This window comes from Balaenoptera physalus (assembly GCF_965194825.1).
Source record: "Balaenoptera physalus genome assembly, chromosome: 12".
Classification (NCBI taxonomy): Eukaryota; Metazoa; Chordata; class Mammalia; order Artiodactyla; family Balaenopteridae; genus Balaenoptera; species Balaenoptera physalus.
Genome location: NC_138897.1, coordinates 88774117 through 88791728, shown reverse-complemented (window position 1 = coordinate 88791728; position 17612 = coordinate 88774117). Strand labels below are relative to the sequence as shown.

At 47.3% G+C, this 17612-nt stretch overlaps 1 protein-coding gene and 1 long non-coding RNA gene across 11 annotated transcripts in view; one reads left to right on the top strand and one right to left on the bottom strand.

The window, feature by feature from the left end:
- Positions 1-15560, top strand: part of CAMKK2 (calcium/calmodulin dependent protein kinase kinase 2) — a 54246-nt gene extending 38686 nt beyond the window's left edge. For 6 of the 10 annotated variants that reach the window (XM_082418078.1, XM_082418081.1, XM_082418084.1 and 3 more), the window contains 3 exons: positions 3807-3904; positions 4443-4485; positions 13229-15560. In XM_082418078.1, the coding sequence (XP_082274204.1) occupies positions 3807-3904; positions 4443-4485; positions 13229-13393 (306 nt within the window). In that variant the 3' untranslated portion in view covers positions 13394-15560. Of the gene's footprint in view, positions 1-3806; positions 3905-4442; positions 4486-13225 lie in introns of all 10 variants that reach the window. The other 4 variants (XM_082418077.1, XM_082418083.1, XM_082418085.1 and 1 more) reach the window with 2 other exon arrangements.
- Positions 1-17612, bottom strand: part of LOC309640033 — a 201406-nt gene that overhangs the window by 31245 nt on the left and 152549 nt on the right. The gene's annotated exons all lie outside the window — the stretch shown is intronic.

The window sequence follows — 17612 nt, the reverse complement described above, 5'->3', positions numbered from 1 at the left end:
GTCCTAGGGGCAGAGTCCGGTGGGCTGCCCCGCCACGGCCACCTCGGGAGTCCCGGGTGTGTTTGGCCAGCACCAGCCCCAGCAGGCAGGCAGCGCCCTGGGCTCTGGGAGGGGAGGCTCTGCCGTGTCCAGCCTCGAGTGACCACCCCCTAGGAGCCCCCAGTGCTGGCTCCTTCGCTCCCAGCTTTGCACCTCATCCTCTGCTTCCCCACGTACTTTCTCTCTCCCTCCAAAACCTGAGCTCCCGGGTGGGGCATCCATTCACGTCTTCCTCCTCCTCCCCGACCAGGGGCCTCTGCATGGTCTTCGCTGTTGAACACTCACCCACACACACCCCCTCCTTCTCATCCACCCGCTGCACCCACGTCCTGAGCCTGCCGTGGGGAAGGCAGCTGACCTCGGGCTCCCAGCGTCCACCCTGGGTTATTCTGTTCCTGGTTGTGGATTTTCTGGGGAGAAGGCGTCTGACCCTAGAGGTCTGAAATAGGCATTGATTATTCAGGAAACACTTCTTGAACACTGAGTGGTTTCCCCAGGCCTGTGTTGGGAGCAGGGGATACAGAGATGAATACAACCAACACGGCGCCTGCAGACGCTGGGCAAAGAACCAACAAATAAATTATGCAAGTAACAGAGGGGCTGCGAGGGGTACGCCTAAGAGGGGGATGCAGCCCAGGTGATGGGTTAGAGGGGGCCTCCTGGAAGATGCACGCTGAGAGGATGGCGGGGTGTTAATCAGGCCAAGAGAGGGTAAAGGGCAAGGGCATTCCTGGAAAAGGGAACAGCGAACGCAGTGATCCTCTGGTGGGATCATGTCCGTGAGAAACCTCAAGAAAGCCAGGGTGGCTGAAGCAGGGCAAAGAAGGAAGGGTGGCATGAGGCTGGATGGGAGGTGGGGCCAGACCACACAAGTCCTGAGGCCACAGCAGAGGTTTAAATCTTGGTCCCAAGAGGTTTGATTCAGGAGAGCGGCACGATCAGTATTGGCCTTGGGAAGGCCCACGTGGAGAATGGACTGTGGGGGGCAGGGAGGAAGTGAGGGCTTCAGCAGCTGTCTGAGAAGGAGGGGCTGGAGCGGGGAGGTCCAGGCCCCCTCCTGGCACCCAGGGTGTGCCGGGCACGGGCTTACAGAGGTAAGCAAGGGACAGTGCCAGCTCTCATGGGGCTCCCGGCCTCATAAGGAAGATGGATCTGGAAAGAAAGAATCACCCTCTTGTGCCATCACACGGTGACAGGCCAGCGGGGAGAGGAGCTGGAGTGAGAGGCTCCACAGGGTAGGAGCCCCTCTCTCTGGGTCCTGAGGACTGGGAAGGCCAGTCTCACCAGGGGGAATGGTGCCTGCAAAGGCTCAGAGGAAACAGGCCCGTGTGTTCCAGGAACCGCAGAGCTCGGGCCTTGGCAAGGGAGGGACCTTGAGTGCTTGCCAAGGGGCACGGCCTTCATTCTCTAGCTCAGCGTTTCTCTTTTCTTTCTTTTTTTTTTTTTTTTAAATTGAGGTAGAATTTATGTAACATAAAATTAACCACTTAAAGTGAACAATACAGTGGCATTTAGTACATTTACAATATTGTGCAACCATCACCTCTGTAGTTCTGAAACATTTTCATCATCCCAAAAGAAATCCCGTCCCCGGTAACGCTCACTCTCTGTTCTCCCCTCCCCCCAGCCCCTGGCATCCATTAGTCTGTTTTCTGTCTCTATAGATTTGCCTATTCTGGACATTTCATATAAATGGAATCATACAGAATGTGATTTTTTGTGTTTGGTTTCTTTCACTCAGCATCATGTTTTCAAGGTTCATCCACATTGTAGCCAGTCATTCCTTTTTAGGGCTGAAAAGTATTCCATTGTATGGCTAGAGCACATTTTGTTTATCCATTCATCAGTTGATGGACATTTGGGTGTTTCCACCTTTTAGTGGTTTTTTTTTTTTTTCTAGTGGTTTTTTAAACACTTTTTTTTTTCCTTTTTAGCAGCAAACCCTTAAAAAAAAAAAAATCCCCAAGCCCAGTCAGTACATGAAACAGCTTGAAGAGGCATCATGCTCTGCTTGGAAGGAGGCCAGAGCCTTACAGGGTGTTGAGGCCACTTCCTTGAAAATTCCTTCATGAAATACAGCAGCCAAAAGCATCACTGTGAACCTTCCATGACTCCCTGGCTGGTAACAGGATAAGTTCCAAACTCCTATGGGTGAGAGATACCAAGTCAGGGAGGAAGGGAATCAGATCTGGGTTTCAGAAAGGATGGGCTGAAGGGAAGACTGGAAGACGGAGGAGGGAAGCTGAGCAGTGGCTGAGGGACGTGATGGAGGGATGTTACCTTTTCCCCCAAGATCCCCTCCTCTGGCAGGTGTTTCCCAGCCAAGCTGCGGACCCAGCCTGTCTTAGGGTGGACGGGGTGGGGGACACCAAAGCGTTCCCACTCACGACAGTGGACATGCCAGCTCCCAGTGCCTCTCAGACTTAAAAGGACTTTCGGGACCTCTGACCTCTCTTGCCCTCACACCACACCAGCCCGCGGACTGGCCACCCTCAGTGTCCTGGGATATTTCCTCAGCTCCTTAGACTGGGACAGATGTTCCTCATCCTCAGCTAAAATGCAGCCCCCTGAGAAACTGGTACCGTTTTGTATTGCTAGTGGGACTGTATGTAAAAAACCATGTAGCCACTGTAGAAAACAGTCCGGCAGCTCCTAAAAATGTTAAACTTAGAGTTACCAAATGATCCAAGAATTCCACTCCTAGGTGTACACCCAAGAGAAACGAAAACATTTTGTGTGGAAAGTGTCCACACAAAAACTTGTACACAGATTGTTCATAGCAGCATTAGTCACAATAGCCCCGAAGTGGAAACAGTCCAAAGGATGAATGCATAAACAAAATGTGGCATATACACACAAAGGATTATTACCAGGCCATAAAAAGGAATAAAGCAATGATTCGTGCTGCAGCGTGGATGGACCTTGAAAACATTATGCTGAGTGAAAGAAGCCAGACCCCAAAGGCCACGTACTGAATGATTCCATTTATATGAAATGAGAATAGACAAACCATAGAGACAGAAAGTGGATTGGTGGTTGCCAGGGGCTGGTGGGGAGGAGGAATGGGGACTGACTGCTAATGGGTACTGGGTTTCTTTTCGGGATGAGGTAAATGTTCTGAAATTAGACAGTGGTGATGTGAATATGCTAAAAACCGTTGAATTGTACACTTTAAAATGGAGAATTTTATGCTGTGTGAATTACATTTCAGTTAAAAGTGCAGTGACTCCCATCCCCCTCCCAGGATTATACCTGGGAAGCAATAGTTGGTTACTTGTTGGGTTGGTTGTAGATGGCATTCACCAAAAATAAAGGCCTGGCCTTGAAGATGAGACAAGTTGATGGGCCAGGAGGGCATGTCCAGTGATGGCTCAGATGAGACAGATGGTACCAGGGGTACTGGACAGACAGTACAGGCCAGCTCTCCTGGAGCACAGGGTCCCCTGGCAGTTGAGTAGGCCAAGACTAGCTTATGCCAGGCCTTGAATGTCAGACTGAGGAGTTCAGACCTTATCTTGTTGGCAGCCAGGGAGCCGTGGAGATTTGAGGAGCAGGCCAGTGAGACTTGGTGATGGCTTTGGCTGCTGTATCCCTGGTGGGCGTCTCTCAAAGGCCTGCCATCAGCCACAAGCCCTGGGAGCTGGCAGGCGGCGGGGGGTGGGGTGTGGGGAGAAAGGAAGAGGTAGACGGGACTCGTGGAGTGGCACGAGGGAGGATGTTGCCTGGAACCTCCCCCAGGTGGCTGAGCCTCCTCTTCTTTCCTCCAGATCCTGGTGAAGACCATGATACGAAAACGCTCCTTCGGGAACCCGTTTGAGGGCAGCCGGCGGGAGGAGCGCTCGCTGTCAGCGCCTGGAAACCTCATGTGAGTGTCCACCTGCCTTCCTCTTGGGTGGGGAGCTGGAGGCTGAACGCAGGGCAGCCCCACCCAGCCGACTCTGTGTGGGCCCAGCCCTGCAGCGGCCGTGTCCAGGAAGACTCAGACCAGCCCCACTGGGCACACTGGGGAGACCCGAGCAGCCGCTGGCTTTGGTTTTGCCCCACCCTGGACTCAGCCCGCCTCCTTTGCTGACAGCTAATCCACAGGGAAGTTTGACCTTTCTCAGGGGGACTTGCACTTTAAAGAGGGTGGGGGAGTGGTTGACAATCAGAAAGGCTGTTTGACCCCAAAGCATGCATGCTTGACGGTGGGATTTTGTCCCTGTGATGGGTGAGCAAGGCCAGTCTCACTCATGGGACCCCACGTCTCACGGCGGAGAGGTGTCCTGCTCCTGATTGCCCTGGCAACAGCTCCGTGAAGCTGGTGTTCGGGGTCTGAGTGTCTCTGGGGTGGGGGACAGGAATCCCGTGGAGCCCAAGTGTCCCTTCTCACTTCCCTTTTCCCTCCCCTCTGGCGATTCCAGCAAAAAAACAACCAGGGAGTGTGAGCCCCTGTCTGAGCCCAAGGTAACGCCTGCCTGCCTGTGCCTTAGCCTCTGCCAGGGCCTGGGGGCGGGGGCAGCTGCAGAGCACGGGGCATCCCCACCCAGGCGGACGTTCCTTCCAGCCCAGGCTGCTGTGCCCAGGCTCACCTTGGGCCTCCGGACCCAGGAAGAAAACGAGGGGCATCCAGGGGCTTGGACCCGACAGCGGGTTGTGCATGCGGGCTGGGGCTGCGGGTGCATGGCGCTCCACCTGGAATGCCTGTGAACTCACCCAGGTCTTAGACCTAGTCGGGCACCCACGTATGCTCAGTGCACGTCAATGGCATTGAAGCTGTGTCACAGCCGAGGCAGCCCCTGCTCTGGTTCAGCGGTCAGAGCCTAGATCGGGCATGCTGCGCTCGGGGGCTCCCCCCTGGGGCTCTCCGGCATTCACCCTTTCTTCTCTGATGGGTTAAGACCTAGAAAATAAGTCCCCTTCCAGCCTGTTGCAAATGAGTGTGAGAGTCCCCTGCCTCTGGGGAGGATCCAGACCTTCTCACCAGTCAGCCAGCCTCCTGCAAACACACACCCAGCTCAGTAGTCCCAGCACCTCCCAGGACAGAGGAGAAGTTTTGTCCCCGTGAGACTGAGGTGACAAATACTTGCACCCCTGCTGCCACGTGCCCCCCACCCCGTGCCTGTGGCAGGACAGCAGTCCCAGTACTCTGCCCACTGAGCCCAGCTCACCACCTCATTATCAGCTGGGAGCTCCAGGCAACCATTTCTAAGTTTTAAAAGCAGCTTTATTGAGCTATAAATCACATACCCATTTAGAGTGTATAATTCAATAGTTTTTAATATATTCACAAAGTTGTGCGACCACCACAATCAGTTTTAGAACATTTCCATTAGCCCAAGAAGAAATCCTGTACCCTTACCTCTCACCACCCAACTCCCCCGTTCCCCAGCCAGCACGAATCTACTGTCAGTTTCTATAGATTTGCATATTCTGGACATTTCATATAAATGGAATCGTATAGTATATGGCCTTTGTGTCTGGCTTCTTTCACTCAGCGTAATGTTTTCAAGGTTCATCTATGATGTAGCATGTGTCAGAACTTCATTCCTTTTTTTCTTTTTTAATTATTATTTTTTATACAGCAGGTTCTTATTAGTCATCAATTTTATACACATCAGTGTATACATGTCAATCCCAATCGCCCAATTCAGCACACCACCATCCCCACCCCCCTGGGGTTTTCCCCCCTTGGTGTCCATACATTTGTTCTCTACATCTGTGTCTCAACTTCTGCCCTGCAAACTGGTTCATCTGTACCATTTTTCTAGGTTCCACGTACATGCGTTAATATACGATATTTGTTTTTCTCTTTCTGACTTTATTCTGTATGACAGTCTCTAGATCCATCCACGTCTCAACAAATGACTCAATTTCGTGCCTTTTTATGGCTGAGTAATATTCCACTGTATATATGTACCACAACTTTTTAACCATTCGTCTGTCGATGGGCATTTAGGTTGCTTCCATGACTTGGCTTTTGTAAATAGTGCTGCAATGAACATTGGGGTGCATGTGTCTTTTTGAATTATGGTTTTCTCTGGGTATATGCCCAGTAGTGGGATTGCTGGCTCATATGGTACTTCTATTTTTAGTTTTTTAAAGAAGCTCCATACTCTTCTCCATAGTGGCTGTATCGATTTACATTCCTACCAACAGTGCAAGAGGGTTCCCTTTTCTCCACACCCTCTCCAGCATTTGTTGTTTGTAGATTTTCTGATGATGCCCATTCTAACTGGTGTGAGGTGATACCTCATTGTAGTTTTGATTTGCATTTCTCTAATAATGAGTGATGTTGAGCAGCTTTTCATGTGCTTCTTGGCCATCTGTATGTCTTCTTTGGAGAAATGACTATTTAGGTCTTCTGCCCATTTTTGGATTGGGTTGTTTGTTTCTTTAATATTGAGCTGCATGAGCTGTTTATATATTTTGGAGATTAATCCTTTGTCCGTTGATTCGTTTGCAAATATTTTCTCCCATTCTGAGGGTTGTCTTTTCGTCTTGTTTATGGTTTCCTTTGCTGTGCAAAAGCTTTGAAGTTTCATTAGGTCCCATTTGTTTACTTTTGGTTTTATTTCCAGTACTCTAGGAGGTGGATCAAAAAAGATCTTGCTGTGATTTATGTCAAAGAGTGTTCTTCCTATGTTTTCCTCTAAGAGTTTTATAGTGTCCGGTCTTACATTTAGGTCTCGAATCCATTTTGAGTTTATTTTTGTGTATGGTGTTAGGGAGTGTTCTAATTTCATTCTTTTACATGTAGCTGTCCAGTTTTCCCAGCACCACTTATTGAAGAGACAGTCTTTTCTCCATTGTATATCTTTGCCTCCTTTGTCATAGATTAGTTGACCATAGGTGCATGGGTTTATCTCTGGGCTTTCTATCTTGTTCCATTGATCTATGTTTCTGTTTTTGTGCCAGTACCATATTGTCTTGATTACTGTAGCTTTGTAGTATAGTCTGAAGTCAGGGAGTCTGATTCCTCCAGCTCCGTTTTTTTCCCTCAAGACTGCTTTGGCTATTCGGGGTCTTTTGTGTCTCCATACAAATTTTAAGATTATTTGTTCTAGTTCCGTAAAAAATGCCATTGGTAATTTGATAGGGGTTGCATTGAATCTGTAGATTGCTTTGGGTAGTACAGTTACTTTCACAATATTGATTCTTCCAATCCAAGAACATGGTATATCTCTCCACCTGTTGGTATCATCTTTCATTTCTTTCATCAGTGTCTTATCTTATAGTTTTCTGCATATAGGTCTTTTGTCTCCTTAGGTAGGTTTATTCCTAGGTATTTTATTCTTTTTGTTGCAATGGTATATGGGAGTGTTTCCTTAATTTCTCTTTCAGGTTTTTCATCATTAGTGTATAGGAATGCAAGAGATTTCTGTGCATTAATTTTGTATCCTGCAACTTTACCAAATTCATTGATTAGCTCTAGTAGTTTTCTGGTGGCAGTTTTAGGATTCTCTATGTATACTATCATGTCATCTGCAAACTGTGACAGTTTTACTTCTTCTTTTCCAATTTGTATTCCTTTTATTTCTTTTTCTTCTCTGATTGCCGTGGCTAGGACTTCCAAGACTATGTTGAATAATAGTGGTGAGAGTGGACATCCTTGTCTTGTTCCTGATCTTAGAGAAAATGCTTTCAGTTTTCCACCATTGAGAATGATGTTTGCTGTGGGTTTGTCATATATGGCCTTTATTATGTTGAGGCAGGTTCCCTCTATGCCCACTTTCTGGAGAGTTTTTATCATAAATGGGTGTTGAATTTTGTCAAAAGCTTTTTCTGCATCTATTGAGATGATCATATGGTTTTTATTCTTCAATTTGTTAATATGGTGTATCACATGGATTGATTTGCGTATATTGAAGAATCCTTGCATCCCTGGGATAAATCCCACTTGATCGTGGTGTATGATCCTTTTAATGTGTTGTTGGATTCTGTTTGCTAATATTTTGTTGAGGATTTTTGCATCTATATTCATCAGTGATATTGGTCTGTAATTTTCTCTTTTTGTATTATCTTTGTCTGGTTTTGGTATCAGGGTGATGGTGGCCTCATAGAATGAGTCTGGGAGTTTTCCTTCCTCTGCAATTTTTTGGAAGAGCTTGAGAAGGATGGGTGTTAGCTCTTCTCTAAATGTTTGATAGAATTCACCTGTGAAGCCATCTGGTCCTGGACTTTAGTTTGTTGGAAGATTTTTAATCACAGTTTCAATTTCATTACTTGTGACTAGTCTGTTCATATTTTCTATTTCTTCCTGGCTCAGTCTTGGAAGGTTATACCTTTCTAAGAATTTGTTCATTTCTTCCAGGTTGTCCATTTTATTGGCATAGAGTTGCTTGTAGTAGTCTCTTAGGATGCTTTGTATTTCTGTGGTGTCTGTTGTAACTTCTCCTTTTTCATTTCTAATTTTATTGATTTGAGTCCTCTCCCTCTTTTTCTTGATGAGTCTGGCTAATGGTTTATCAATTTTGTTTATCTTCTCAAAGAACCAGCTTTTAGTTTTATTGATCCTTGCTATTGTTTTCTTTGTTTCTATTTCATTTATTTCTGCTCTGATCTTTATGATTTCTTTCCTTCTGCTAACTTTGGATTTTGTTTGCTCTTCTTTCTGTAGTTCCTTTAGGTGTAACGTTAGATTTTTTATTTGAGATATTTCTTGTTTCTTGAGGTAGGCTTGTATAGCTATAAACTTCCCTCTTAGAACTGCTTTTGCTGCATCCCATAGGTTTTGGATCGTCGTGTTTTCATTGTCATTTGTCTCTAGGTATTTTTGATTTCCTCTTTGATTTCTTCAGTGATCTCTTGGTGATTTAGTAACGTATTGTTTAGCCTCCATGTGTTTGTGTTTTTTACTTCTTTTCCCCTGCAATTCATTTCTAATCTCATAGCGTTGTGGTCAGAAAAGATGCTTGATATGATTTCAGTTTTCTTCAATTTACTGAGGCTTGATTTGTGACCCAAGATGTGATCTATCCTGGAGAATGTTCCGTGAGCACTTGAGAAGAAAGTGTAATCTGCTGTTTTTGGATGGAATGTCCTATAAATACCAATTAAATCTATCTGGTCTATTGTGTCATTTAACGCTTGTGTTTCCTTATTCATTTTCTGTTTGGATGATCTGTCCATTGGTGTAAGTGAGGTGTTAAAGTCCCCCACTATTATTGTGTTACTGTCAATTTCCTCTTTTATAGCTGTTAGCAGTTGCCTTGTGTATTGAGGTGCTTCTATGTTGGGTGCATATATATTTATAATTGTTATATCTTCTTCTTGGATTGAGCCCTTGATCGTTATGTAGTGTCCTTCCTTGTCTCTTGTAACATTCTTTATTTTAAAGTCTATTTTATCTGATATGAGGATTGCTACCTCAGCTTTCTTTTGATTTCCATTTGCATGGAATATCTTTTTCCATCCCCTCACTTTCAGTCTGTATGTGTCCTTAGGTCTGAAGTGGATCTCTTGTAGACAGTGTATATATGGGTCTTGTTTTTGTATCCATTCAGCAAACCTGTGTCTTTTGGTTGGAGCATTTAATCCATTCACGTTTAAGGTAGTTATCGATATGTATGTTCTTTTTTTTTTAATATAAATTTATTTATTTATTTATTTATTTATTTATTTATGGCTGCGTTGGGTCTTCATTGCTGAGCGCGGGCCTTCTCTAGGTGTGGCGAGTGGAGGCTTCTCATTGTCATGGCTTCTCTTGTTGCGGAGCACAGGCTCTAGGCACGCAGGCTTCAGTAGTTGTGGCACATGGGCTCAGTAGTTGTGGCTTGTGGGCTCCAGAGCTCAGGCTCAGCAGTTGTGGTGCACGGGCTCAGTTGCTCCGTGGCATGTGGGATCCTCCCGGGCCAGGGATCGAACCCGTGTCCCCTGCATTGGCAGGCAGACTCTTAACCACTGCGCCACCAGGGAAGCCCCAATATGTATGTTCTTATTACCATTTTCTTAATTGTCTTGGGTTTGTTTTTGTAGGTCCTTTTCTTCTCTTGTGTTTCCCACTTAGAGAAGTTCCTTTAGCATTTGTTGTAGAGCTGGTTTGGTGGTGCTGAATTCTCTTAGCTTTTGCTTGTCTGTAAAGCTTTTGATGTCTCCATCGAATCTGAATGAGATCCTTGCTGGGTAGAGTAATCTTGGTTGTAGTTTCTTCCCTTTCATCACTTTAAGTATATCATGCCACTCCCTTCTGGCTTGTAGAGTTTCTGCTGAGAAATCACCTGTTAACCTTATGCGAGTTCCCTTGTATGTTGTCATTTTTCCCTTGCTGCTTTCAATAATTTTTCTTTGTCTTTAATTTTTGCCAATTTGATTACTATGTATCTCAGCGTGTTTCTCCTTGGGTTCATCCTGTAGGGGACTCTCTGTGCTTTCTGGACTTGGGTGGCTATTTCCTTTCCCATGTTAGGGAACTTTTTGACTATAATCACTTCAAATATTTTCTCTGGTCCTTTCTCTCTTTCTTCTCCTTCTGGGACCCCTATAATGCAAATGTTGTTGCATTTAATGTTGTCCCAGAGGTCTCTTAGGCTGTCTTCATTTCTTTTCATTCTTTTTTCTTTATTCTGTTCCACAGCAGTGAATTCCGCCATTCTGTCTTCCAGGTCGCTTATCCGTTCTTCTGCCTCAGTTATTCTGCTATTGATTCCTTCTAGTGTAGTTTTCATTTCGGTTATTGTATTGTTCATCTCTGTTTGTTTGTTCTTTAATTCTTCTAGGTCTTTGTTAAACATTTCTTGCATCTTCTCAATCTTTGCCTCCATTCTTTTTCCGAGGTCCTGGATCATCTTCACTATCATTATTCTGAATTCTTTTTCTGGAAGGTTGCCTATGTCCACTTCATTTAGTTGTTTTTCTGGGGTTTTATCTTGTTCCTTCATCTGGTACATAGTCCTCTGCCTTTTCACTTTGTCTATCTTTCTGTGAATGTGGTTTTTGTTCCACAGGCTGCAGGATTGTAGTTCTTCTTGCTTCTGCTCTCTGCCCTCTGGTGGCTGAGGCTATCTAAGAGGCTTGTGGAAGTTTCTTAATGGGAGGGACTGTTGGTGGGTAGAGCTGACTGTTGCTCTGGTGGGCAGAGCTCAGTAAAACTTTAATCTGCTTTACTGTTGATGGGTAGGGCTGGGTTCCCTCCCTGTTGGTTGTTTGGCCTGAGGCAAGCCAACACTGGAGCCTACCTGGGCTCTTTGGTGGGGCTAATGGCAGACTCTGGGAGGGCTCACACCAAGGAGTACTTCCCAGAACTTCTGCTGCCAGTGTCCTTGTCCCCACGGTGAGCCGCAGCCAGCCCCACCTCTGCAGGAGACCCTCCAACAGTAGCAGGTAGGTCTGGTTCAGTCTCCCCTGGGGTCACTGCTCCTTCCCCTGGGTCCTGATGTGCACAGTACTTTGTGTGTGCCCTCCAAGAGTGGAGTCTCTGTTTCCCCCAGTCCTGTCGAAGTCCTGCTAATCAATTCCCACTAGGTTTCAAAGCCTGATTCTCTAGGAATTCCTCCTCCCGTTGCCGGACCCCCAGGTTGGGAAGCCTGACGTGGGGCTCAGAACCTTCACTCCAGTGGGTGGACTTCTGTGGTATAAGTGTTCTCCAGTCTGTGAGTCACCACCCAGCAGTTAAGGGATTTGATTTTACTGTGATTGCACCCCTCCTACCGTCTCATTGTGGCTTCTCCTTTGCCTTTGGATGTAGAGTATCTTTTTGTTTTGTTTTGTTTTTTAAAATTGTTTACCCATTTTTAAAAAAATATTTATTTATTTATTTATGGCTGTGTTGGGTCTTAGTTTCTGTGCGAGGGCTTTCTCTAGTTGCGGCAAGCGGGGGCCACTCTTCATCGCGGTGCGCGGGCCTCTCACTATCGCGGTCTCTCTTGTTGCGGAGCATAGGCTCCAGACACGCAGGCTCAGTAATTGTGGCTCACGGGCGTAGTTGCTCTGCGGCATGTGGGATCTTCCCAGACCAGGGCTCGAACCCGTGTCCCCTGCATTGGCAGGCAGATTCTCAACCACTGCGCCACCAAGGAAGCCCCCACCTTTTATTTTTAATGAGATCAAAGTTGCAAGACACCAAAGACTGATATTGGCCCAGAGGACTTTACTGCCTCTTTATTCCCTCACCTCAGTCCCAGCAGCACCTGGGGATTACCTGCCCTTGCCCTCAGCCCACAGGTGGGATGCTTTGGTTGTCCCAATGGTCCAGCACTCTGGAGCTCTTAGGGCTCAGTCAGTCGTTAGAGGCCTTGGGCCCATGGCCCACTAGCCGTCTGCAGGGAGACCAGCTGGTGTGAGCAGGCCGCTGTAGGGCCTCACTGGTTATCCAGTTACAACTCTCCTCCCAGGAGACTTGACCCCCTGTTCTTTGGCAGAAACGTAAAAGCCAGTGAGTGTGAGTTTTAAACAGAGGAGTTTCTTCCTAGGAATGTACAGACACCATGCTTGCCCTTCCCTCGTGCAAGGGCAGTTGCCCTTCGGGCCTAGGGCACACAATAGACATGAGTCCTGCATGGCAAGCCCAACGGCTCCCCTTAGGAGGGGCATTGTTTGCTTGATGATGGCAAAGGGTTTGGGCCTCTCCTTAGGGACTTTCCCTCACATTTCCCCTCGCACTGCCCATGTCTGTCACCCCAGGCAGCTCTAGCTGGGGACACCAGGACACTTCTTCCCGCCAACTTGGTCTCCTGCTCTGATCACACATTGCCGAGTTGAGGGCCCTTCTGTTCGTCGGAGGTGTCCCTTGGGCCCATGTGCGGAGGGCAGTTCTGTTGACAACCATTTCCTGAAGGCTGGCTATGTGCCAGGCCAAGTCAGGCGTGCTGCTTGTTGCCCCCAGGAAACGCACCTGGGGGCTGAAGACAAGTGTCATGGTTCCTGTCCTGCAAGAGCTTAGAGCCTAAAGCCCTCGGTGAACAGGCCCCAGTGTGGAGCCCACACATGACTTGTGACATGTGCCATGATTTTAGGTGTTAGGCCCCTAGATTCACAGCTATTTTTATAGTTCCTTTCTATTTTTGCACATGATGCTGATTTTCCATTTACGGAGGGGATACAAAGTCTCCTTTGAAACTTTCACGTGAGCAAGCAAAACGGGGGAGAGAATCTAAAAGAAGTTAAGTAAATAACGTCCGTCCCAGGTGGTGTGGGGCCGCGGGAAACCTTGGTTCAGGGCCGTGCCAGCATTGCGCTGGGTCTTAACACAGGTTTTCTGTTTGGTGAGCAGGAAGCAAGGCAGCGAAGACAGCCTCCGGGGCCCCAACCCGCCTCCCGTGGGGGAGGAGGAAGCGCTCTTGTGAAAGGTGGCCCAGGCCTGGAGAGTTGGGGGGCCCTGGCCCCCGGCTCCGGCAAGCGGACGCATCCTCTGCGGCCGGACGAGGCGATGGAGTAGCTGCCGGACCTCGACCTCGCATGCACGTCTCACCTCTGGGGGCTGCGCCCTGCGTTTCCATAGCAGCATGTCCTACGGAAACCGAGCACGTGTGTAGAGCCTTGACCATCATCTCTGGTTATTGTTGTTGTTGTTGTTTTTCCCATTTGTTTGTTTGATTTCTTTATTGTTTTAAAGGAGACAAAAAAAAAAAAAAAAAACAACTCCATGACATCGACCTTGGCCGCTGGCTGGCTGAATGGGAGGGTGTGAGGAGTTGCAGACCCAAAGCCACGTACATTTGGGGACAATTGCTTTTTAAAATGTTTTTATGCCAAAAATCCTTCCTTGTGAACTCAGAATCATGTCAGATATACCAGGTGAATGTGTGTGGAGTTTGAAAATCGGGGAAAACTGGCAGGAAACTCTGGTGGTGTGGTCTGAGACCACACTCGCTGCATTTGAAAGGGAGGGGAAGAGCGGGTGTGACTTCGCGCAAAACCCCAAGCCCCGAACCGTGGCACCTTCTAGAACTGTGGACTCAAGGAGTCAGGACAGGGCTAGCCCTCAGTAGCTGCAGGGAGCTTCGATGCAACTTATTCCTAAGAAGGACTTAAAAATTTTTTTTATGAGTAGAGCTGTAGTCAGGAAAACGGAAAGGGCTTGACACTTAACAGCTTCACAGGGGGGATTTTCCAGCCTCAGAGGGGCTTCAGTGGTTGTGGTGGGACATCTCCCCTAAAGGACTGAACGAGTGTGTTTCTTTATGACAGCCGCTCAAGGCTGAAACTTTTCTTCCATAGTTGAGGGAGCTCTGGTAAATCTCTTGTTAAATTACAAAAACTTCAGGGTGAAATCCTACACTTCCATGTACATTACATGGCTTAAGAGTAAACAACAACAAAAAATACTTTCAATTTTCTAACCAGTCTGAACTCTAGAGCAGTTCAGAGATCATTTCGAGCTTCCAGGATCTCTCCCATGGCTTCAGGGATGTGATCGGCCAATGAAATCTGTGCCTGTGTATTAGCAGCTCACCTTGTTTATAACCTGTGTATTCTAGAGGCTGCTAAGGTTCTGTTTTCTTCTTAAATACTAGCTGATTGTTGTAGTCAATGAAACACTTATCCAGTTTCTGGAGGGCCAGTTAAGAAATACTTTCATTCAACTGAGACACAAATGATCATCCTTACTGGCAAAGCTCTGTTTGGATCTACACAATAACTTTAGGGCACCCTTTAAGAGAAGATTACTGAAACCTAGAGCAGTCCTCAGGTCCAGGGGAACCAGGGCTTGGTACAGGGAGTTCCTTTTTGTAGCCAGAAGTCCAGAAAGAAAAAATTTACCTTTTTGACTTCCAACTAACCTTGGGAAGTTTGGTTGCAGTTCAAGTGGACTTCTTCCAGAGCCACATGTAGGTGAGTGTGAAGTTCAAGAGGGAGGAAAATTGGAAGGACTTTGCCTTCCTTCCTTCTTTGGAATTCCCAGTGCTCTGTGGAATCTGGCTTGGGGGAAATAGTGTCAGTAATTGGGCTCAGAAGGACGTGCTTTCCTGTAGTTTCTGGCTGATCAGTGTTGGTATGAGGACTTTTTGCGGAGAGACAGAGAAGCAGGCCTTGTTCCCCCGTCCAGCGCGTTCGCAGAGCCCGGGTGTTCTTGGCTTCCATCAGTCTTCATAAGCTCTTGACTGTCGTTTAGCCAGACTTTTCTTGCTACCTTAAAAGCAGTACCGAGTTAGAGAATGCTGGTTTCCAAGAGCAAAGGACACCCATCTGCTGGAGGGTCCTCTGGCCTGCTTGCTTTCTTTCTGTAATCTGGTACTTCCTCTCACCTCCTGTGCTTGTTTAAATTTACAGGCTCCAGCCTTCCTGGGAGCAAACAGGGTCTGGTTAGTTTGCAGTAAGCACCTTGCAGTGGTTCAGGTCAACCGGTCCTTAGTCTTAGTCCTAGCCTGTCTGTTTGGACTCTGGCCTGGCCGAGTGGCTCGCCCAGGGAGGGCGGGCAGCATGCAGAGCCTCTGCAGAACTCCTCCTGTGTTTACACAACTGCATCGGGCGACGCCATTTCTCCCACCACGAAACTCTCCGTCTAAGGGTTCACATGTGGAATGCCAGCGATCAGGCAGCACTGAGCTATGTAGGCGGGTGGGTTGGGGGAGGCCCACGTTCATTACTTTTTTTTTTTTTTTTACACTAAGAAACACCAAAGAAAGCTGTGGAAAGGAACCGCCCCACTGAGAAAAGTATAAACAGAGAGGGCTGTAACATAAAGCATTAGAGCTACTTGGAGCGCCAACTCTTGGGGTTTGTCTCCACTCCTAAAGCACAAACATTGATTTTTTTTTCAAAAGCCGGCTCTGTCAGGAAAGGGCAGAAGCTTTTCCAGGTGAGCAAAAAGGATGCGTATCCGTCTCTTCCATTACTGGCTCATCTGTGGGACCAGTTTGGTGTAAGCAAGCGGTGGCCTGCACCTGTGGCTTTGAAGCAGCACATGTTCTCTACCCATCTTTCTTCTGTCCTGTTCCACTTCCCCATCTATTCCGCAGCCTGGCCAGTGGCTCCCAGAAAGCCTTATCTAGCCCCTTGTTGGCACTTGGGGCCCGAGAGGCCACCTCCCCTCTGGTCTGGCCTTTTCCGTGAGTTAGGGCTCCCCTCCTCAAAGCCTTTCAGGACAAGGAGGGGAAAGCTGTGCATTAAGACACAGGCTCCACCTGTCGCTCTCACCCATCTTCCAAAGGGGAGCTTCACGTTGCCGGGGGAAAGAACCAAGACCTCCACTCACTTCCAAGGTGCTAGGGAAGGTTTCAAGGTCGTTGATTCCCATCTTCTCTCCAGCTTGACGGGCCGAGTTTCGTGGGACTGCTGACTTTTCTATCCTGTGATTGATTTCATGCCCGATGCTTCTGTTTTATTCCTGATCCCTTCTACTATGCATTTTCCTTTTATCAGGTGTACAAAGTTAAATACTGTGTATTTATCACTAAAAAGTACATGAACTTAAGAGAAAAATAAGCCTTCGGTGTTTTTCCACAAATGTTTAAGCTTCTCTGTAAACTTGAAATAAACAGACAGCAAAATGGTGCAAAGCCTGGGCCTCTTTGGGATGTTTTTGTTGGTCGTTTAATTAAGTCGGTGCTCTCGAGGTCATCTGTCCTTATGTCTGTTTTCCTTCCTTAAGCTGACAGCGAGATCAAATGCCCATCAGGGCTGATGTACTCAGCAAATCCCTAATTTAAGCATGTCCTAGTACCTCGCTACTCAGAGTGTGGTCCCCGGATCAGCCGTGTCAGCATCACCTGGGACTGGGTTAGAAATTCATATTCCCAGGCCCCAGTTAAACAAGATCCCCAGGTGACTCACCTGTATGCTGAAGCTTGCAAAGCACTGCTCTGCCACGCAGGTCACTGCCAGATAGGTTCTTCTGATGGAGACCAAACAGGCGAGCAGCTATGGCAGCAGTTTTAATCACACATTGAATACGTCCTGTGGGTAGGCATGCAACGTGACACTTCACCCGTGAGGTGGGTATTAACCCCATTTTATGGCTCATCATTTGTAAACCGAGGCTCAGAAAGTACGCTGCGTTTGTCAGTAGATTCAGTGTTCTGCAGAGCCTTGATGGTTGCCGGTTTTCACGGCCTCTGGAGATTATTTTAGAACGGTTGCTTTCTCCAGGCTGCGGGCTGAGGGTTCCCTGTATTCTAAATGTGAACCTAGCCCACAGGATTGCTTTACTAGCTTTGAACTTCAGTTTTCTGTTATCAAGCGGCAGTAGATGAAATCTGAAAGATTCCTGTTCCATTACTGCAGAAATGCAACATTGAAATACTGGCCTTCCAGAGACAAGAGCAGGTGTTCCTCTTCAAAGACCCCACTGAGAATCTGATGAAAGTGAGCAGAAATGCACACAGGTGCATCACTTTGCACGGTTTTAGGGGTTTCAGAATCTCCCAGAAGGTCATCCATGGATGCAAGGCTGAAGGAACCCTACTTAAGAGGCAGTGCCAAGGAGTGCCAACAAGTGGGGCTGTAGCAGAACGCAAGATGATTCTGGTGAGTTAAAGGGCAATGCCACCCCCAGCCCTCATCCCACCTGGCTGTAGCATTCCATCTTAGAAAAGGGAGGCTGAAAGAAGTCTTCGTCACTCCAGTAACCATCACTCCTTAGCCTGCAAGATAATAAACCTTTCCTAAAAATTCCAGCTCCATGTGACTGGTGTGTTCAAGCAGGCATTTTTCAG